The sequence below is a fragment of the Artemia franciscana genome, chromosome 6 (assembly GCF_032884065.1).
Source record: "Artemia franciscana chromosome 6, ASM3288406v1, whole genome shotgun sequence".
NCBI lineage: Eukaryota > Metazoa > Arthropoda > Branchiopoda > Anostraca > Artemiidae > Artemia > Artemia franciscana.
Window position 1 is genome coordinate 31577845 of NC_088868.1, and position 22897 is coordinate 31600741.

The 22897-nt window shown below is 35.2% G+C and overlaps 1 protein-coding gene across 1 annotated transcript in view; it reads left to right on the top strand.

Annotated features, from left to right (window-relative positions):
* The window catches only part of LOC136028316 (FACT complex subunit Ssrp1-like), a 52966-nt gene that overhangs the window by 13950 nt on the left and 16119 nt on the right, over window positions 1-22897 (top strand). Inside the window, exons 2-4 of the mRNA XM_065706081.1 lie at window positions 7727-7912; window positions 18021-18236; window positions 21745-21917. Coding sequence (XP_065562153.1) covers window positions 7727-7912; window positions 18021-18236; window positions 21745-21917 — 575 coding nt within the window. The remainder of the gene's footprint in view (window positions 1-7726; window positions 7913-18020; window positions 18237-21744; window positions 21918-22897) is intronic.

Genomic DNA, 22897 nt, shown 5'->3' on the forward strand with positions numbered 1-22897 from the left:
GTTGGATGTGACTGTAACAATATATAACTTGTAAAATATCAACTTTACATTAGAATTACAATTGAAAGGTGCATTTTCAGCCAGCTTCTTCCAGCAAAAAAATATGAAAGGGTAAAGTTTGCTTTTTTCTATTAATAAGTTAGGTAAAAGGTGGACACATCACTCAATGTGTCTTTTTTTGTCCTTTCTAAATAACTAATTGTCCTTTTACAATTCTTATCTTAAGCCTTATAGGGATCCTAATAATGATGCCTTGTCTGTATTTCTTGCCATCAACGTGGGCTAAAAATAGTGTTTAAAAACCCGCTATTCAGCAATCCATAAATTACGAAGTCAGATATTCCAAATCCTTTGATTTATTAGAATCTTACCTCATAAACATAATGATTTATAAATCTAATTATAAGATTTCGAATGTTTTTGTGCAGTCAGTATGATATAGTATGTAGTCTGTACTGCAAACATCTGATTTTTTTTATTTGGAATTTTGCATCCCTAAAATTTCTGTGCCCAGGACAAGAGCCCCCTCTCCCCCCTTAAAGTGCTTTATCTGTATAAATAGGTGTGTTTACTGAGCACTGAACTTTGCAGTAAGAGTCCACTAGGGAATAGAAAAAATGAGCAAAAAATTCAGATTGTTTTCCTTCTACAAAATAACAGAAAAAAAAAGTAAATTACACACTGCTTTAGTTGAAAAAAATAAAAATGTTAAAAAAATATTTTTAAAAAGTTAACGAAAATACTAAGTAAAAAATAGAAACATACCTATGCTGGAGCAGTTACAAATTCTTTGAGACTAAAATCAGCTGGAGGTTCTCCTCATATGAATCATCATTATCTTAGGCAGCTTCAAACACTCTGATTCTACAAGGTGAGGGATCTGACCCAGGGGGTATAGATGGTCAGTCTGTATAAGAAAGTAGTGAAAACGCTTTTCAGTCATGTAGGTATCAAGGAAGAGGAATCTAGCAATGTGCTCTTTCAGGCATATACTTCTCATCCCTGACCTCATACAGCTCTTTTCAAAACTATCCTCTTAATGCATTGGGTGTGGATGTTTACATCTTCTGTATCAACAAGGTTTTCTTATTGGATTATTGGTTGATTTATATATCCCTATATAAGAGAGTTTAAAGTTTCTCTGTCCTTTCTCAGAGTGTCAACACCTTCTAGGAGTAGGATTATGAATTTTTGGTTGACCCTTCCATCAACATCTCCAAATCTGGCTGAGATACCTCCTTCTGTACTTAATTTCTATTTTTTCATTTTTACTTTATCTATTTTGATGACAATGCCCTCAGCTCCTACGAGCTCCTGGTGTCCAACCCAATACTCTAGCACTTCAATTCAGAAGGATCTCTGGTCCACACTTGTTCCACGGTTTGCAGGGCAAACTGATGATCCCTCAAGTTATTGCAAAATTATAAATAAGCATCATTGTTTTGTTTGCTGGCATGTGAGGGCATTGATGAAAACTTCCCTTCCTGTCATGGATAGGGTAGTTGCATTTTCAGTTTTTCATCTTTGCAACTAGAACTGATTCATTAAAGGTCCACTGGTATTTTGTAATATCATGTATTAACATGCAGTATGGCAGTAGGGACAAACTACTGCTGTAGGCAGCATCCTATGAGGTTTGATAGTATAAACAGTTTGAAAATAAAAAAATTAAATAAACTAAAAAAACAATAAATATTCATTCATTAATTTAAAATTAATTTGTTTTAAAGTAAATTAATTTATTTTGCAAATTTCTTTTTGGGCCATTTAAAGTAACTCCTTATTTCCTTCTTTTTGACTTATATTATTTACTTATTATTATTATTACTTATTATTTGTACTAACTTATAAGTGTTTTGCCTCAAATTCATCATTTGATGTTAAGATGATATTTTGTTTCCTAAACAAAGTGTATACACATTTAATGGACAAACTGAAAAAATAACTCAGAAACCAAAGAGTTGTATGGTAACATTTATATTCTTCAATTAATATTGCTTCCAGATATATTGGTTATTATTCTGGCAATGTGCCACTTCCCAATAGTGCTAGATATAAACCTAAATAATATATTACTATATGTTTTTACTTCATTGCTTAAATTCTCTTGAAAGGATATCATAAAATGTATTCTGATTAATTGCAATAACTTAATGCAAGAGATACAGAACAGTTGAATAAAAAAGTGTTCTTCAAAAATAATTTAAAAACATGGATAGAAATGGAAGTTAAATTATATCATTATAGTGTTTTTCTTTTATTTTTGTATATAGCTTAGGTTCATGTCTGGCCATATAGGAGTGCAATGTCATAGTAGCAACCATTATATTTGGAAATAATGTTGATTTGGGAAGCAAATGATATTGTTCTTTGTTATTATAGTGTTTCCTTATCAAGTATAGTTATTCTAAAAATCTCCAAGTTTATCAAAGGTCAGTGCCCTTAAGATGGAGGGCGATTGAGTTAGATACTTGAAGACCATCCCAAGGTACACTTTAGGCTCTGTACTCATTCTTGAAAATTTTCAATCACCTAACTCAACCCCTTTCCAAGATAAGGGTAAGTAATTTAACTGAGTAGGCTTTCATCTTTTAAAGTACTATTAATACTCTTTGAAGGGGCACAATACACAACTGCAATATCAAAATTTTGGAGCAAACTTGAATATCTCAACTCCAAACTAATCATCTCATTTCCTTGGATTTTAAACTCGAAATCAGATTATTTATATTTCATACCTAGAGATGAAGAAACATAGACACATGCTTGTTGTTCATTATTAAATATTATATAAAAACCTCTTATTATTGAAAATAAACAGAGGAGTCATTACAGTTCTTAGGTAAAACTTTAGTCACAGCAATTACATAGGGTTTTGGATTTGAACAAGGCTAACAAACCCATCCCATTTTGATGATAAATAATCTGCATATGTGTATATCCCATGAGGATGTTCCACTATAACATGTTTAATCTGGTTTGTGGATAAAAAAGCCTCTCCATTTTCTTACTCAGGTCCATTATTCCTTGTTTTTCTTCTCCAGCCTGTTTCTCCTGCAGCTGTTTTTGCAGAAGACCCCTTTTTAAGCTCATCTCTTCATCTTCATCAAGAAGATGAAGGATCAGTTTACTCTGCATTACTTCTGTCATCATCAACATAAATTTGGGTATAATGGCCTTGATACCATCAAGTTTATATAGGTAGAAAATTGTGCTACATCATAGGCATTGCAATAGTTGTGCCTAAGTAAAGAGTAATGTGGGCACAATGTATTATTTATTTAATTAATCTTTTGTTGGTCATACATCAGGGCACTTTGTATTGAAGGAGTTGTTGTAGAAACTTCGAAAAGGGCCCATTCAGCTGGAAATTGAAAGGGCTAGTGCCCTTTTTAATAGTCAAAAGTGAATGAAGGCAGCAAGCTCCCCCTACCCATCAGTTCCCAAAACACATCTAGTCAAAATTTTGATATAGTCATTTTGTTCAGCATTATTGAAAGGTCTAGAAATTATGTCTATGAGGATGACCCCCCCCCCCCCACAGCACTCAGCACAAGGATTTAAGTTATTCTCCAAAGGCATACAAGGTTTATATGGAAAGCGTGGTCGTAAAAACTCTGGCGTAGTCTCATTTTATTGGAAATCAGATGTTCTAGTGCCCTTTTTGATCCAAAGTGATGGGGGGACATCCCCCTACACCCATGTTGTATTTCCACAAATGCATCTGATAGAATTTTTGAGAAAAGTCATTTGTTCAAAAATAGTCCAAGAATCATATAATTAGGCCTTTGGGGTTGATAGAATCCCCCCAGTGTCTGGGGGTAAGGGTTGTAAGTTATACCCCAGGGGTACATAGGGTTTTTATGGAAGAGGTGGTTGTGTGAACTTTAGAAGAGCCTTATTTGATTAAAAATGTATAGTTCTGGTTCCCTTTAATCTTGAATCTTGTTAAGATTCTAACAAGATGGAGAACAATTAGCCCCCCCCCCTACACCCTCTTTTCCTGAAACACACTAGATTGAAATTGTGATATAGCCATTTTGTTACCAATAGTCCTAAAATCATATAACAATGTCTTTAGGGTGGACACAATCCTCCAGAGCCCATGGGAAAGGGTTGTAAGTTATTCCCAGGGACATTGAAGGTTTTTATGGAATGGGTGGTATAAGCTTTGAATCAGATAGAGCTCGTTGGATTGGAAGTTGGAAGTTTTAGCGCCCTTTTTAAGAGTTAAAAATGAATGAAGGGCAATCAGCCCCCTCCCCAAGCCTATCATTTCCCAAAATATATTCGGTGGAAATTTTAAGAGATCTATTTTGTTCAGCCTTGTCGAAATGTTTTTGAGGTTTATGTCTTTGGGGATGTCAACCTCCCCACAGTCCTCAGGACAAGAACTGTAAGTTAGGCAATTCGTTCATTGTTTGAGAAAAGTATGCATGTTTGAACTTTACTTTCCAAAAAGACAAAGGGCATTCATGTGAGCCTTTCAGAGAATGTTGAGGAGAGTGTTGAACTAAATCAAAACCCGTTATGTGTATGCAGATTGTCAAAAGGGTGTAATACAGGAATAACTGAGTAAACTAATTTGGAAAATTCAGGAAATGATAAGGGTACTGATCAAAAAGGCAGTACTTGCGAGCTGCCATTAATAATACAACTACCACCCCACGACTACATTTACATTATTGAAGGGAAATTTAAACTAAATCAGAAAACGCTATGTCCATGCAGACTGTCAAAATGGCATATTTCAAGAATTGACTTGGATAAATATTAAAAGTTTTTTCAACGGAAAGTAAGGAGCAGCATTAAAACTTAAAAGGAACATAAATTATTACGCATATGAGGGGTTCATCTGCTTGTAATACCTCGCTTTTTACGCTAAAGTATTTTTAGTAATTTCAACTATTTATTCTACGGCCTTTGTGATTCAGGGGTCATTTTTAAGGAATAGGGACAAAATTCAAGTTTTAGTGTAAAGAGCCAGGTATTCACGAGGGGGTGAACCCCCTCATATACGTAATAAAAATATACGAAATTAGAAGTTTGTTACTTAAGTTACGTATGTTTTTTACTAATGAAAGCGTTCGTAAAAAATTAAAAGCTCTAGTTGCCTTTTTAAGTAATCAAAAAATTGGAGGGCAACTAGGCCTCCTCCCCCGCTCCTTTTTCTCAAATTTTTTTGATTAAAACCATGGTAAAGCCATTTATCCAAAAATAATCAAAATGTAAATTTTGTTTTAATAATTTATGTGCGGAGAGCCAAAACCTGCATTAATTCAAAAACAGAAATTAAATAAAAAAAACAAGGTTTTTGACTGAAAGTAATGAGCGACATTAAAACTTAAAACGAACAGAAATTACTCCCTATATGAAAGGGACTGTTCCCTCCTCAACGCCCCGCTCTTTACGCTAAAGTTTGACTATTTCTCTCAACTCTACTTTTTAAAACAATAAAAAAAACTTTAGCTTAAAGAGAGGAGCGTTGAGGACGAAAAGCCCCTTTCACATACGGAGTAATTTCTGTTCGTTGTAAGTTTTAATGTCGCTCCTTATTTTCAGTTAAAAACTCGTTTTTTTCTATTTACTTTTTTAGTAAAGCGCAAATTATGTTCTGATCTGGAAGGCGTGGGCGTTATCAGCCCTACTCATGTTAATTTCTGCTCATTTTGAGTTTGACTCGGCTATTTATTGTAATTTCTGTTCATTTTGAGGTTCATTTATTTATTGATAGTGGTTTTTGACAGTTTTACGCTTGGAAGATTATTCGACTTTATTTCTGCTCATTTTTGGCGAAATGGAGCTCTACTTTTCTTCGAAAGTTTTGTTTTGTGAAAACATTTTGTGCTTTGATTTTTATTTGTGTGTGTGTGTGTGTGTGTGTTTTTGGCCTCCAAGACTGAATTGAGTAGCTTTCATTCGCAACCACAACCATGCTTTGTGAGATTTTGTAATTTGAGGCTTAAAATTTTTCTAGTTTGAAATTTTTGTGATTTTAGGCTTAAGATATTTCATCCGAGATTTTTATAGCTTGAGATTTGTCATTTAGTATTTTTCAAGTTTGAGATTTTTCATCTCATTATGCTTGCAACTTTAGATAGTTGAATCACCCTGCAACTTTTTGAGAATAAGTAAACTTTGTTTACTACATAATCCTTCCGTACTAAGTTTATTGTCTTCTTGGTATTCGATGTCTAAAATTCAAGTTACCTGGAATGGCCAAATATCTGACCCGGTAAAAATTAATAAGAGTTCGGCAAGGTGCCGTGTTGTCTCCTAGTATATTTAAATGCATGCTTGCATCGTGCCTGCGTCCCCTTAGAAGTTCTGTTTTTTACGGTAATATTGGTTTGTCTTCTATTGCATATGCAGATGACGTTCTTCTTGTTGCCCGGACTCGCCGTGGATTGCTTTCTAATTTTACTATATTAACCAAAGAACTATCTAAGATTGGACTGTCAGTTAATGCGTCTAAATGCGAGTTTATTTGTTTTAATAGCCCTTATGCGGTCGCTCCATTCGTTGCTGGGACTGTAGTTCTACCATGTTCTTCTTTAGTTAGTTGGCTTGGTCTGTGTTTCGGCCCAACACTTTCCACTACCTGTTCATCCCTAGTGAATCAAGGCGTAAAAAACCTACGCGTCGCTTACGGAAAAATATCCCCAAACAAAAGCCGCTAAAACCGCAACGGTTTGTGCATGATTTATAACGCTTATTGCACCCCTGTGCTTTTGTTTTTGTCAGGCATGGCTCATCTGTTTCGTAAAAAAGATCGACATACTCTACGTACGGCTTATTTCAGATATTGTAAATTCCTCCTCCAGCTTCCTAGATGGCACCGAAACAAAAAAAAATAAATGCTCGATTTGGTTTAATTGATGTGCCTTCTCGGATTCGGTCTTCCAGTGATTATTTATGTAAAACATCTATCAACTTTATTCACGTTTATGATCCTCTGCAGCCTTTTTTTCCATATTGATACTAGTTAATTAGTCCATGTTGTCTTTTGTTAGTTTGAATTTTTTTTTCTTCGCTGTTTATCGTTTTTGTTTTTGTTTATTTATAATACTCCGTACTTTGTGTTTTTTATACTTTTACGGGCAATAAAGTTCATTCATTCATTCATATATGGCATTACAGAGGAGCAAACCTTCAAAAGTTTTATGTCGCACTCCCTCCTCCACTCCCCTGGGCTGTTTCATCTTATTCCCTCCTAAAACATAGGATGTTAACATTCAAAAATGAAAATTTTGCTCATTTCATGTCTATTTATCATGCTTTGGGTGGGATACTATATTTTTCTATTTAAAATCTAAAAAAAGAGGTTTTATAAGGTTAAACGATTAAATATGTCTAATTCAAAAAATACTTTTATAGATAAAAGAGCTGCTGACTGGAAACCAATAATAGAAGAAGGAGAAAAGATACAGCAATACGCTTTGGTAGCCTACTTCTAAAATTTATGTTAAATTTAGGCCAAAGAGGAGGATCCTTGTTATATTTGAGACAGATGTGTCTTTATATAATGATTCTCTCTTAAGATTGCCCTCTCCATTCTCATGGCTAGATCTGTATACATCTACAAGCATAGGTATCAAGCTTTTTGCATTGATAGTACCATTACCCCACAATACTGCCGTAAAATAGATTTGCTCTCCAAACTTATTTGTATTGTATACTTTTATCTATGTGCAATGATTATAAATTATATTTTTATTGATTTTAGGTACCTGGTCGGTTAAAAATGACAGATCAAAGCATTGTTTTCAAGAACATTAAGACTGGTCGAGTGGAACAAGTCAATGGAGGGGATATTGAAGTTGTGAACTGGCAGAGACTTGGAGGGGGATGGGGAATCAGAATATTTACAAAAAATGGACAGCTCCATCGATATGCTGGTTTCAAAGATACAGTAAGTTTTTGTAGCCCAAATGTAAATATCCCATTAAATACGAATCTTGGGTGCTCAATAATAGAAAGTGTATTCTCTGTGGCTGATAACTCTGACCCTCAAACTCTACGAGTTATACTTCAACTAGTTAGCAAATGAGGTATTCAGTATTGATTCAGAGTTCAAAGTGAAAACACCTTTACTAAATTGGATATTCCATTAACAAAACAGTAAGCTTTTTAAGTGGATTTAATCCTGGTGTGTCAGATTTCATTATCTTCGACAAAGGATTATAGGTCCTGATCTATATCAAACAAAACAAGTTTTTTTAAATGAAAGTAAGGAGCGACATTAAAACTTAAAACGAACAGAAATTACTCCGTATTTGAAAGGGGCTTTTCCTCCTCAACGCCCCGCTCTTTACGCTAAAGTTTGACTCTTTTTCTTAACTCTACATTTTAAAACAGTAAAAAACTTTAGCGTAAAGAGCGGGGCGTTGAGGAGGAAAAGCCCTTTTCAAATACGGAGTAATTTCTGTTCGTTTTAAGTTTTAAAATCGCTCCTTGCTTTCATTTAAAAAAAACTTGTTTTTTTTGTTTAATTTCTGGACGTTTGCACGTAATTAATGGTTTGATCTTGGCTCTTCGCACGTAATTAATTAAAGCGAAATGTGTATATTAATTTTTTCGGACTAAATGGCTTTTTCATGGTTTTAATCGGAAGATTTTGATAAAAAAGGAGCGAGGGAGGAGGCCTAGTTGCCCTCCAATTTTTTGATTACTTAAAAAGGTAACTACAACTTATAATTTTTTACGAACGTTTTCATAAGTAAAAAATATACGTAACTTACGAATTAAATTACGTAGCGAACTTCTATATTCGTATGTTTTTATTGAATATATGAGAGGGCTCACCCCTCGTCGATATCTCGCTCTTTACATTAAAGCTTAAATTTTGTCCCAATTCCTTAAGAATGACCCCTGAATCACAAAGGCCGTGAATAAATAGTTGAAATTACTAAAAATACTTTAGCGTAAAGAGCGAGGTATTACGAGGAGGTAAACCCCTGATATGCGTAATATTTTCTGTTCGTTTTAAGTTTTAATGTTGCTTCTCACTTTCAGTAGAAAAAACTTTTCCTATTTTTTTTTTCATTGTTTTTTAAATAATGCTAGAAAATCCTGCGCCCCCCTCCATTAAAAGTCTCTTCCCCCATGAGAAGTTCCTCCTTGGAAAAATCCTCCCCGGTAACCCTCCCCCCAAACCAAAAAAAAATCCCCCTGAAAACGCCTGTACACTTCCCAGTAACCATTACTATATGTAAACACAGGTCAGTAACTTGCAGCCCCTCCCACGGGGACTGCGGGGGAGTAAGCCGTCCCCAAAGACATAGTAATTGGGTTTTTCGACTATAGTGAATAAAATGGCTATCTCAGAATTTTGATCCGGTGACTTTGGGCAAAAATGAGCGTGGGAGGGGGCCTAGGTGCCCTCCAATTTTTGGGTCACTTAAAATGGGCACTAGAACTTTTAATTTCCGTTAGAATGAGCCCTATCGCGACATTCTAGGACCACTGAGTCGATACGATCACCCCTGGGGAAAAAAAGACAACAAAAAAACAAATAAACACGCATCCGTGATTTGTCTTCTGGCAAAAAATGCGACATTCCACATTTTTTGTAGATAGGGGCTTGAAACTTCTACAATAAGGTTCTCTGATACGCTGAATCTGATGGTGTGATTTTCGTTAAGATCATATGATTTTTAGGGGGTGTCTCCCCCTATTTTCTAAGATGAGGCAAATTTTCTCAGGCTCGTAACTTTTGATGGGTCAGACTAATCTTGATGAAAGTTATATATTTGAAATCAGCATTAAAATGCAATTTTTTTGATGTGGCTATTGGTATCAAAATTCCATTTTTTAGAGTTTTGGTTACTATTGAGCCGGGTCGCTCCTTACTTCAGTTCGTTACCACGAACTGTTTGATAATTTACTGTGTGACGTCACCAATACATAACCGGTCGAATAACCCTCTCTGGACTTTCATTAAGTGACAATTTAAAGAACTTTTAATACGGATTAAATGTTCTGTTGTCTACTGTCCTAGTTCAGAATATTTATTTATATCTTGAATGTTTAGTTAATCCATTTAATTCGGATTCAATTTTGGTATGCCAAGTCGTTTTTCTTTTATTGTCTGAGATAGACTGTGCAGAAGGGAGCGATAGCGAACACCAAGTGCCGTAGTACCGGCTGGATTTTTTAAATCCTTAAATTGCTGGGGATAGGTGATTGGAGTATTCGCACTTCCCACAGATTCTATTTTGCTGCAGGATCTTCGTTACGGGATCAGAGTTTATTTAAGTCTACTAACGTATTGTTAAGTCTACTAAGGTTGAATATAGGAAGGCTATCCATCGATGGAAGCCGAGGCAAGTTTCTAGTCTATCAAATGATATCCGTAATAATCCCCAACAGCTTTTGAAATATGTATCTAAATTTATTTCTTCGCCTTCTTCACAGCCTAATCCAATTAATATATTGTCATGGGAAAAACCTTTGGAAAGAGTATAGGAACAGACCAAGTGAAGCTAAATTAGAGACTTTTAAACTATACCGGAAAATGCTTAAAACTCTGATTCGAAAAGCTAAAATTACATATTTTTCCCGAAGGTTTGCGGATTGCGGCAAAAATATTAAGAAAACTTGGGATGTAATTAAGGAAGTTACGCAACCATCGGCAAGACCTAGAAAGCTCCCTAAATCACTTAGTGTTCAGAATCAGCTTTTCTTGGATGAAGACCAAGTACGACATCAGATGACTAAATTTTTTGCTGAGGTTGGGAAAACAACGGCGTTAGGTGTGGTTCCTTCTTCAAGTTCTAGAACTTGGAAGCAGTTCCTCGGTCCTTCCTGTGTAAAGTCAATGGTTCTTGAGTCAGTTACGGAGCAGGAACTGATAACAATAATTTCGTCATTGAAAAATTCTTCATCTGGATTCGACCAAATTCCGGCCAAATTAATCAAACAGATTCTTCCCTCAATTATTACACCACTGTGCCACTTAGTTAACCAGTCATTCAAGCTCGGAATATTCCCTCAGCGTCTCAAGTTGGCACGAGTGATAGCACTATTTAAAGGAGGTGACCAGGAGGACCCGGAGAACTATAGGCCTATATCTCTTCTGTCCGTCTTTTCTAAAATATTTGAAAAGGCTATGCTAAAGCGTTTGCTGAGTTTCCTAGACGCGAAGAAGTTTTTTCATCGGCACCAATTTGGTTTTCGGGAGAAGTGCTCAACAGAACACGCATGTAATATGCTTCTTCATTTTGTACGACAGTCTTTAGACTTCGGCCTTATACCTGCGGCAATATTCCTTGATGTGAAGAAAGCTTTTGACAGCCTCACACACGAGATACTTATTGGTAAGTTGTCGCATCAAGGCGTTCGTGGAGAAGCTCTGTCCTGGTTTTCTTCATTCCTAACTGGCCGATCCATTGCAGTTGAAGCTTCTGATGAGCATATTCCAGTCGAATATGGAGTGCCACAAGGCTCAGTTCTTGGGCCATCCCTTTTCCTCATATATGTCAACGACCTCTATCGACTATTTAGCAACCCACGATCTGATTTCTGTTGTCATTTGTGCCAGAAAGGAGATGCTGTGGTTGAAGCCTTGGATACGCCTGGTCAACATGAAGAACTCTTTGCATTCGCCGACGACACCACCCTGGGGGCTGCAGCACCTGATGAATCATCTCTTATCCTCAAGCTACAATTGATGGCAGAAAATATATATCGTTGGTTTGATGCAAATTTGTTAGCTTTGAATGTAAAAAAATCGTTTCTTCTTATATTCTCCCGCATAGGCAAAAGCTGCCCTACAGTGACAGAGCTTAAAACATCTAAGGGATCCATATCCCGCCCAGCTGACCGGTTTATTCGATTCCTTGGGATACTTCTGGATGAAAATCTATCTTTCAAACGGCATACTGAGTCAATGAGATTAAAGGTTTCTCGAGGCCTTGGAATTATTCGAAAGCTGAAGCGAGTCTTTCCTTTCTCTATCCTTCGTCTATTATATTTCTCTCTTATTTACCCTTATTTATGCTACTGCTCGTCAGTGTGGATGTCAACATTTCCATCTGTACTTACACCTTTACATAATCTCCAACTGAAAGCAGCAAAAGTTCTTCAGTCTACCACCCATATTTCTGTTGAACTTCTGAAGATTAAAGATATTCATACATTACACCTCTCTTTCATTGCGTTTCAGTATTTCCGTGGAGACCTTCCATCAAGTTTTTCCGGGCTTTTTGAAATTGTTCGAAATGTCAGTCCTTATGAAACTAGAAACAAGGATGATGTGCTAGTGCCATCCACCCCTGCAGTGCGCTCGGACTTTGGTCTGATAGTTGCTGTCGGACGTGCCTGGAATTCCATTCCTGTTGGGATTCGACGGTCCTGTACCATAGGATCCTTCAAGAAACGGTTGAAGAATTTTTTAATCAAAAAAAAATAATTTAAATTATAATATTGATCAGTTATTTATATTGTTTAGTTATCAAGATTTAATTTATTTATTTAATTATTTAGATTGAATTTATTTATTTAGATTTGGGTGGTGTGAGTGTTGGATCCTCGATGTATATATATTTTTTTTTTTTTATTTATTTTTTGTAAGTAGGTGGTGCGGAGACCGGTTGTACTCGGGTGAGGATTGGTGAGTAGACTCTAAATATATTTTAAGTATGAATGTAATTAATAGTTATTTATGTTTTGTTTTGTTGTTTTTTTTTTCCCAAATAACGGGCCATTGAGCCCTTTGGGATATTTTTTGTTTATAAATGGATGGATATTGGTAATAAAAGGAACTTGAACTTGAACTTGAACTTGAACTTTACTTTCTGAGGATCACCCACCATTGGATATTAGGTTTCGAGAAATCCTAGAAAACCATCTTTCAAAACTTGACCACACTCGTAATCTGGTTACAATCACTCCATCACGAATTGAGGCTCTGGTTCGGTTTCTGAAGAGTAAAAAAGTGCCAGGGTCTGATGGGCTTCAACCTGATCATTTGATTCATGGACCCCTGAAATATTTGAACACCTTGCAATATTGTTTCAGGCATTGGTTGCTCAACAATATGTACCAGATGCATTGTGTGAAGGTATAGTAACGTGTGTCCCAAAGAAAAATTAGGATCCAAAATCTTGTGATTCATATAGACCGATTGCAGTATGCTCAGTTTTAGGAAATCTATTTGAAAAGATATTATATAGAGAAATTAGTCGTAAGTGTGACCACGGGGATCAACAGTTTGGGTTTCGTGAAGGTCTTGGTGTCCAAAATGCCCACGCAGCTTTTCTTGCGATTTTTGAACGTCATAAACATTCGAAAAGGAATCTTTACGTTTGTGCTATTGACATATCTAAAGCCTTTGATAAGATTCTACATTCCCAAGGGATTTTATCTCTACTAAGAAGTGGTGTGGACCCTTTCTTTTGTGCATTTCTGTGGACATGGTATCGAAAAGCTTCAATTCGCGTGCGAGTAGGAGGCCAGGTGAGTAATCGTATTAATGTTTGTCGTGGAGTAAAACAAGGTTCAGTGCTAAGCCCTGTGATTTTTAATAATGCTATTCGTTCGGCTACTCGCCATTTACCGCCATATGTAGATGCAAGTCTTTTGTCATATGCGGATGATATTCTTCTTCTGTCTGATGACCTCCAAGGACCTTGTTCACTCAAGTATCTTGGTCTCCCATTTGGGAGCTCTATTAAAGCTACTAGAACACTTATTATAAATTCGCTGAAGCAGAAACTGAGAAAATCCTATGGGCTGCTTGCTAGGGTAAAAGGCCAATTTGATAAACGAACACTGGATCGGCTATATAACTCGTTTTGCACCGCATGTATTTTTCCTAATACCAGTGTGGTGATTATTTTCTCAAAGTGAGCGTAAACAGGTCCGTTCAGCATTTTTTCGGTTTTGCAAATATTTTCTATGTATACCCATTTGGATACGATAATTACATTTCTAGGCGCTATGGAGTGTTTGAAATATGTGAAAAAATTGATATTTTCGCCACCGAAGTCCGAGAGCGTTGCGACACAATTGTTGATTTTCCTCTTGCGTGCATTCTGAACTAAATATATATCACTAGTGTTCGACCTATAGTTCATGTTTTTTCTCTTTTTGTGTTGTTACGTGATTGTTTTTTTTCTTTTTTTTTTCTTTTTTCTCAACTCCGCTATGATGCATTTATTGTACAAAGGTGTCAATAAATTATTATTATTATTATTTCAGTTTTTCCATCTCAGTTGAAAAAGATAGGTCAGTGTTTTGGCTCTATTTTGCTTCTTTCCTCTGAACTTAACTTGTTCTTTACTATTTTGCTACCTTCAATAAATATCAGTAGGCTACATAATTTGCTAGGATATAAACAAGAATAAAGATCTATGAACTAAGAAGGAATATTTGCTTAACTATTTTGCTATTAGATATTTTTCGTTCTCTTTCTCTGTTTTTGATTATATTACAATTAGTGTTTTTCTCTATTTTACTTCTTTCCTCTTAACTTTTTCGTTACTATGAAATAAATACGAGTAGGCTACATAATTTTCCAGAACATGATAATAAGAAAAAAGGGTAACAAATTAAGAGAACATTTGTTTAATTAGTTTGCTATAAGATGCTTTTCGAGTGTGTTATTCGTTTTTTTTACTTTCATCTTAACTTTTTGTTAATATGAAGGGCATTGCAGTAGGCTACATAATCTGTCAGAATTTAACAATAAGAATAAGGATTAATAAACAGAGAAGAAATATTTGTTTATATATTTTGCTATTAAATGTTATTAGTTCTTTTTCTCTGTTCTCCCCCTTTTATTTACTATTGATACAACAGTGACTCCAATTGATGTACAAAGTTAGAATGCAAAAGTTAACAGTGAAACAAAGCGGCTGTTACCTGAAAGCAACATGACCCTGTGTAGCGAAGGTGAAGAGGTGATTTTGGGATAACGACAAGGTTGACAAACATACACAAAAAAATATTGCTACTTCCCCTAAAAAGCAAAACTTGTCTGTGGGGGAGGTAGAAAAAACAAAATCCTTAAAACGAAAAGAACATTTGGCCACCAACACCACTACACTAAACAATAAATATGAACAAATATCATATATTATACTTTTCCTCCGGGGGCATCATATCAACAAAACCCCCACAATAGATAAATCAATAATTGATTAGCTACAGTAACTTGCTTACTTTTAGTTGTTTCGGGACCAGGTATTCTCGCCTTACCTGGCATCCAAAGGAAGCTTCTGAATAAGGGTCCCCCATGATGGCCTTAAGCCATTGCTTGTTCTACTTGTGGCCAAATATATAGAATCCTCCTGCAGGCTCCAGGTTTCGCTTGACGAGCGATCACCAGTTTTGAAATTACCCTCCTTTTCTTCTACGTCATGTTGATTAGTGTTCAACAAGAAACATTTATTTAATGATGCCTTAGCAAAATGAATGAAGTTGTCGAAGTTTTTAGAGCTCAGGGTAGGAATAAATAAAGATTAAAAGATGATGATGGTTAACGAGAAGATCTATCAAGTGACAGCTTCACGTACCTGGCTGGTATTATTAGTTGAAATGGTGGATGTAGTGAAGATGTAAAAAGTACAATAGCCATGACACAGGGTGTTTTTTCACAGTTGGAAAAAATTCACAAGAATAGGAAGATGAGTTAGCAAACCAAGATTAGAATATCAGAAGCTGCAGTAATGCTAGTGGCCAAGTATCGTTCTGAATCGCGGATACTTCAGAAGAAAGAAGAGGATTTGTTTAATGTCTTCCAGATGAATTGTTTATGGGGTAGTGACATTATCTCATTGTATGTCTGACATTATCTCAAACAGTAGGTTGTTCGAAAAGTGTAGCTCAATCACACGTTTTAGGGCTATAAGGAGAGAATGTTTGAGATGGCTAGGACATGTTCTGTGGACAAAGGATGACAGATTTCAAAGTTCATTTTTGTTTTTGGCCAACTATCTTAGATCAAACGAAAAACTAACCATTTTGGGGCATTAATAGTATGGGAAGAGGTCGTGAAGAAGGATTTAAGAGAAGTTGGGACTTTTTGGGAGGGTTTAAAGAGGAAGGCTTTGAATAGATCGGGGTAGAGGAGGAGCGTACGCAGCTGTGTTGACAACAGGTGGATTGGTGCTGTAGTGAATCGTCAGTAGTAGTAGAACCGCTCGTCTCAAACGAGCAGCCTCATTGTCAATTTTTTGTTGTAAATTGTTTAGAGGATAATATCAGGGCGACTCTCGATTGCGGCAATGGTGTTATTTTTCAGTCGTCGCCAATAGTCACTTATTTGGGATTATCTTATGCTGCTTCGAAAAGAGATATTTTAAACCAGTCCTGGTTCAGCATGTTCAGATGAAACTACGCAAGGCATTTGGTCTTTTAATTCGTTTTCGGGGTCTTTATAGCGCTGTTGCTCTGCCTCACGTATTGTTCCCGTCCCTCCTCTTCCGTAATTTCAGACCTTCTGAATCTTTCGCCCATTAAAGTTTCTTATTTTAAATTTTTACTTGGTTTCCCCCTTTCTTTTAGTAACACTGAGATTGTTTTAAAGCTTAAAGTGAAGGATCATGTAGTCTGTATAAAGAAAAAATATAAAAAATTTGAAGATAAGGCGAAAATTAACCTTTTAGACCACAATTTATTTCCGTTTTTTAGTAACAGTTCTGGTTCTTGATGATTTATAGGCTAAACTATTTAGCAAGTGTTTTTTTTTTTTTTTTTTTTTTTTTTTTTTTTTTTTTTTTTTTTTTTTTTTTTTTTTTTTTTTTAATGTTTGATTAATATTTGATTGGTTTTGATTGTAAGTGTTAACATTTGTCTTTTCTTTACATTATATTGTAGCATACTCCTCATTCTTTGAGGGAAATAAAGAAAATAAATAAATAAATTAGTCCATAATACTGATGCAAAGCAATATCACCATGAGGTTGTAAAACATAAGAAAGCAAAATAAACCGTGATAGATAACTATAAAAGGGGGGAAGCCTTGAAAAGAAGAAGATAAGGCAATGGCTGATGAATGAATTGAAAATTACAGATTTAAATGAGTCTTCTTAAAAAGAGGAAGGGTCCTGATAAAGTTACTGGGTTTGGGGAAGTACTGTTCGAAATTTCTTGCTTTTTTTTAGTCTAAAAAAGACTAAAGGCAAATGAATTTGTCATCATAGAGTAAAAATTGAAATTTCTATATTATACTAAAATATTATTAAAAATATTAAAACAAAAAAAAATGTATCTAAAAATATCTGACTTGATCGCCATCTATATTTGGCTTGATTAACAAATGTGGAAACAGAAAAGGTGCTAATATTTTGAAAGTTATTCGTTGTTGAATGCGCTTATTTCACATTGCGAAACCCAAACTTAGCAGTTTAATGTGTTGTTATATTACAGCATAGAATTGCCACCTTTTTTTTACGAGAAACTAGATGGTAGTTACAGGACCGGGGCTTGAGTCCTTGTGTTGCTGGTTATATGGTTTGGAACAGGGGACAGTGGCATGACTGAAAGCTCAGCTTGAGTAAATCCAGCTCCAAATGGGCTTACATTAATTCATTAAATTACAGCACTAATTAAGCATTAAATAATAGCACTAATAACAGGTAATCACACTTATATTAATTCATTAAATTACAACACCAATTAAGCATTAAATTAAGGATTAATTACATTAAATAAAAGCACAAAAAAGAGGTTGAAAGATCTTTCTAGGCATAGGAGGTGGTCAGTTAGCTGGTCGTTTTTTTTTTAAATTGTCGATAAGAATGACATAGGAACACGGGACTGTGGCATGACTGAAAGCTCAGCCTGAGTCAACCCAGCTCCGAATGGGTACCTGCAGAAATCTGGGTAAGTTAAACAGAAAGGGTGCGCGTAAGCACAGGATAGCTGCCCCTCCCCCATTGCACTTCCTGACTGGAGGGGTTTAAAACAGAAACCAGCACCGCCGGTAGGGACTTCAAAGTTCAGTGCCGTATTATTTTCTTTTTTTCTTCGTTAAAAAGGGTGAGGAATTTTTAATATAAAGTTTCTTTTTTTAGGACCAGGAAAAAATAGCGAAATTTTTTTCGAAGCACTTCAAGAAGGATATGTTAGAACGCGAATTGTCAGTTAAAGGTTGGAATTGGGGTAATACTAAATTTGAAGGCAAAACGTTAAGTTTTGAAGTGAATAATGTTCCATCTTTTGAGATACCCCTATTCGATGTTTCACAGTGTGTTCCAGGAAAGAATGAAGTAGCGCTCGAATTTCATCAGGTTCGTTGATTATTTATATTGTTTTATCGTTATTATTATTTTATTATTTTTATTATTATATTGTCATTATTATTTTATCAGCTCGTTCCAGGTTTAATCCCCTTGCCTTAGGCGGGAGAAAATATCAAAGATCTCGTTTTCCCGTGACTCACTGGTATTTTTCCGGTATAATAGGCACTAGCCAGTTACTACATCCATTGAAATCAAACATTAAGGAAAAAATAATAATAGTTAAAAGCAGGACTAGTCACTTCACCTGCGTTCTAACTCTGAAAAGCTGCTAATAGATGTTAGAACGTATTTATGGAAAAAGATTGAAGTGACTCTCGGGTTTCATTGGGTATAATATTTTTATTTGGCTCAACGCCGGTTTTACCCTTTACCCCTCCATATTACGAGAATTATAGCAACACTTACACCTGAAGTATTTCAGGCTCAACACAATCTCGGGTACAATCCTGTTAGTTATTTTTATTCAGAGGCTTACGGTGTTTTTCCTGCACTTCATTTCTTTGTATTTTGTATTATATTTGTTTATTTATGTTTTATTTTATTCATTTTATCTTTATATTTATTTCGAATTTCATGAAGTTTTGTGGTATATTTTATTCCTGAAATGAAACAATGGTCAGAGGTGAAATTAGTAAAAAAAAAAAAAGTAAAAAAGCTCAAAAGTAAAGTTTTGGCTCAACCAGTTTCAAGTGTGGCCTTCTTTCGCCTGGATTGTGAAGTTTTATGTTATTTATGGTTAATAAAGCTGAAATGTTTTTTTTTACAAATACCCCCGCCTCCAACTAAACTTGGGTGCAACTATATTACCCATTTTTATTCAAAAAGTCACAGGATCTTGCACTTTTCATTTATTTAATAGTTAAAAAAGAAAAAAAAATTGTTTACCATAAACACCTCCGTCGCCAACTAAATTTTTGGGTGCAATTGTGCTATTTTTATTCCGAAAGTTACAAGATCTTACACTTTTAATCTATTTAATAGTTAAAAAAGACAAAATTTGTTATTACTATAAACACCTTCATCGCCAATTAAATTTTGGGTGCAATAGCGCTATTTTTATTCAGAAAGTTACAAGATCTTGCACTTTTAATCTATTTAATAGTTAAAAAAGACAAAATTTTTATTACTATCAACACCTTCATCGCCAATTAAATTTTGGGTGCAATAGTGCTTTTTTTATTTAGAAAGTTACAAGATCTTGCACTTTTCATTTGCTTAATAGTTAAAAGAGAAATTTTTTTTTTTACTATAAACACCTCCATTGCCAACTAAATTTTGGGTGCAATTGTGCTATTTTTATTCCGAAAGTTACAAGATCTTGCACTTTTCATTTATTTTAATAGTTAAAGACTTTTTTATTTTTTATTATTATTACTACTATAAGCACCTCCATCGCCAACTAAATTTTGGGTTCATTTGGGCTATTTTTATTCAGAAAGTTACAAGACCTTGCACTTTTCATTTATTTAATAGTTAAAAAAGACAATTTTTTTTACTATAAACACATCCATCGCCAACTAAATTTTGGTTGCAATTGTGCTATTTTTATTCCGAAAGTTACAAGATCTTGCACTTTTTATTTATTTCATAGTTAAGACATTTTTTTTCTGCTATAAATATCTCCATTGCCAACTAAATTTGGGGTGCAATTGTGCTATTTTCATTCAGAAAGTTACAAGATCTTGCAGTTTTTTTTATGTATTTCTTGTTTGTGTGTGTTTAAAGCTCTTCAAGGTTTTCGTAAATATTAAATTTTGAAACAAAACAAAAAGACAAGATGAGAAAAAAAGGACCATATCCACATGCGCGGGCATTTACTTTGAGTGGGACCCTGAATTAAAAAAATATGGCGGTTTACATGGAAAATATTAGGAAAGTCTCAATTTTTTTCAGGAGGAGGGGGAGCAGGGCCCAACGCCTCTTTCCCTGTTTACGTACCTAACTTTCTTCAAAAGAATATCATTTGTAATTTCAGTGCCAGAAACTAGGAAAGAACGCAACAATTGATTGTTGGGATTTAGATACAGCAAAACAAGTCTGAACTTTAAAAACCCCAATTTCTATTTATTTCTGTTAGTGAAAAATGAGGATTTAGCATATTTTGAGAAAAAATAAAACTTCGTACGCAGAAAGAGATAGTGGAAAAGAATTGTATCAACTGCTCTGAATTGTTTGTTTAAGGCTATGAGATGTAGACCAAACTTCTCAAACATATAACATTACCTTTTGAGTTAAGACAGCTACAAGCTATGCTGTGTAAGGTAACGACTTTTCTATGACAAGTTGACTTGTTTTGCCTTACTAGATTAATATGTTTAGCTTTATATTTATAACTTTTTCATAATTATTTTTTAATTGTTTTTTTTTAATAATGCTAGAAAATCCTGCGCTCCCTTCATGGAAATTATCTTCTCTCATGACAAATTCCTCGATGGAAAGTTCCCCCAACATATCCCCCTCTTCTCAACCCCTCCCCCCAACCAAAAAATCCCCCTGAAAACGTCTGTACACTTCTCAATAACCATAACTATATGTAAGCACTGGTCAACGTTTGTAACTTGTAGCCCCTCCCACGAGGACTGTGGGGGAGTAAGTCGTGGCTATCTCAGAATTTTGATCCAGTGACTTTGGGAAAATAATTAGCGTGGGAGGGGCCTAGGTGCCCTCCAATTTTTTGGTAACTTAAAAAAGGCATTAGAACTTTTCATTTCCGTTAGAATGAGCCCTCTCGCAACATTCTAGGACCACTGGGTCGATACGATTACCCCTGGGAAAAAAAAAAAAAACAAATAAACACGCATCCGTGATCTGCCTTCTGGAAAAAAAAATACAAAATGCCACATTTTTGTAGATAGGAGCTTGAAACTTCTACAATAGGGTTCTCTGATACGCTGAATCTGATGGTGTGATTTTCGTTAAGATTCTATGACTTTTAGGGGGGTGTTTCCCCCTAGTTTCTAAAATAAGGCAAAATTTCTCAGACTCATAACTTTTGATAGGTAAGACTAAACTTAATGAAACTTATATATTTAAAATCAGCATTAAAATGCGATTCGTTTGATGTAGCTATTGGAATCAGAATTCCATTTTTTAAAGAGTTTTGGTTACCATTGAGCCGGGTCGCTCCTTACTACAGTTCATTACCACGAACTGTTTGATTGATTTTTTGGAATGGTGCACTAGTCTAAACCTACAACATACCTACAAAAGTAGGTCTTAGATACCTACATACAACAACTATACATACAAGCTCCTACAACATACCAATACAACCATGAAGTACATACAACTATGACTAACTATAAACTAATACAACTATATACTAATAATGCATACAACTATATAAATAGAATACAACTATGAAATACAACCATATTAGTTATCCTGTGAGTTGGGAGATGCCAGAGTAGTTTGTTGAATTAGATTTTGCTTCATTTCTGTATCTTGTATGTTGTCTGTGGTTCCATAGAGACAATATATATGGTTTATGTTTCAGAATGATGAAACGGCAGTCTCGTTAATTGAGATGCGCTTTTATATTCCATCTGTTGACGACGGGGTAGATAAAGTGGAGAAATTCGCTGATCAGGTGACGAGCAAAGCCAGTGTTATAAGTGCCACTGGAGATGCAATTGCTATATTTCGAGAAATTGCTTGTCTCACTCCTCGGTAAGTTACTTCATTATGTATCCCCACCCAAGACCGTTTCCAGGGGATAATGATCCCCACCATAAATTGACGGGAACGCCCTCAGTTCTCCTCATAAGTCACGTCAGTATTAGAAAATGTTTGCCAAGAATTTTGTCAAAGTCTTGGTAAAAAAAATTGATAATGAAAGAGAGAGAAAAGAGGAAAAGAAAAAGAAATTTAATGCTAAAGTGTATCAAATTATTTTAGTAAATGAAGAATCCAGAAAAGGAAAAAAACTAGTTACTTTATTGACGCCATTACAGGAATGTACTATAATTAGGGTATACTCTTACATAGTTGTCATAAAAAATGCGTCATCACAACATCAGCAGCCGAGAAAGATGTGAAACCTTCACTAATTTACTACTCCTCGTCTTTATCAATAGTAACGATTGTATGTCTTTGTGTCCTGTATGCATTATTGAATTGTTCATCCAATCATAAAAAGTGGTTAAGTAAACTCTTGCGGAGGTTTTAGATATAAAAATCATCCCCCAAGGTTTTTCTTAATGAGACTACTGAAAACACAATCGCGACGGTTGTTTCCGTTCACATAATTCACGTTTCCTTGATATTAATTATTCAAAAACGTCCAACGCGTAAGGTGTGTATGAGGAACATTTCCCGGGGGAATTGTTGGGGGAGAAAGGGGGGCGGTGATGCTCTGGATCCCGAACACAAGATCGTCTAATTGATGGAGAAGAAATAAAACAGGAGTGTTTCAGCCAAAACGGTTTTTGTCGACGAAACGAGTCAAAGGATGATGTAACATTTCACGTAGCCGAAGCAACATCATTTTATGTTACGTAGTCACAGTTGTAGTTTTTGTGTCCTTGAATTTCCTTTCTTATGAGATCCTTACAAAGCGCGACAGGTAAGCTAGTTTCTAATAAAACCCGCCCTATACATCTTTTAAACAGTACTGAACCATCAGTAAAGAGCGAAACTGCCAAGGATAA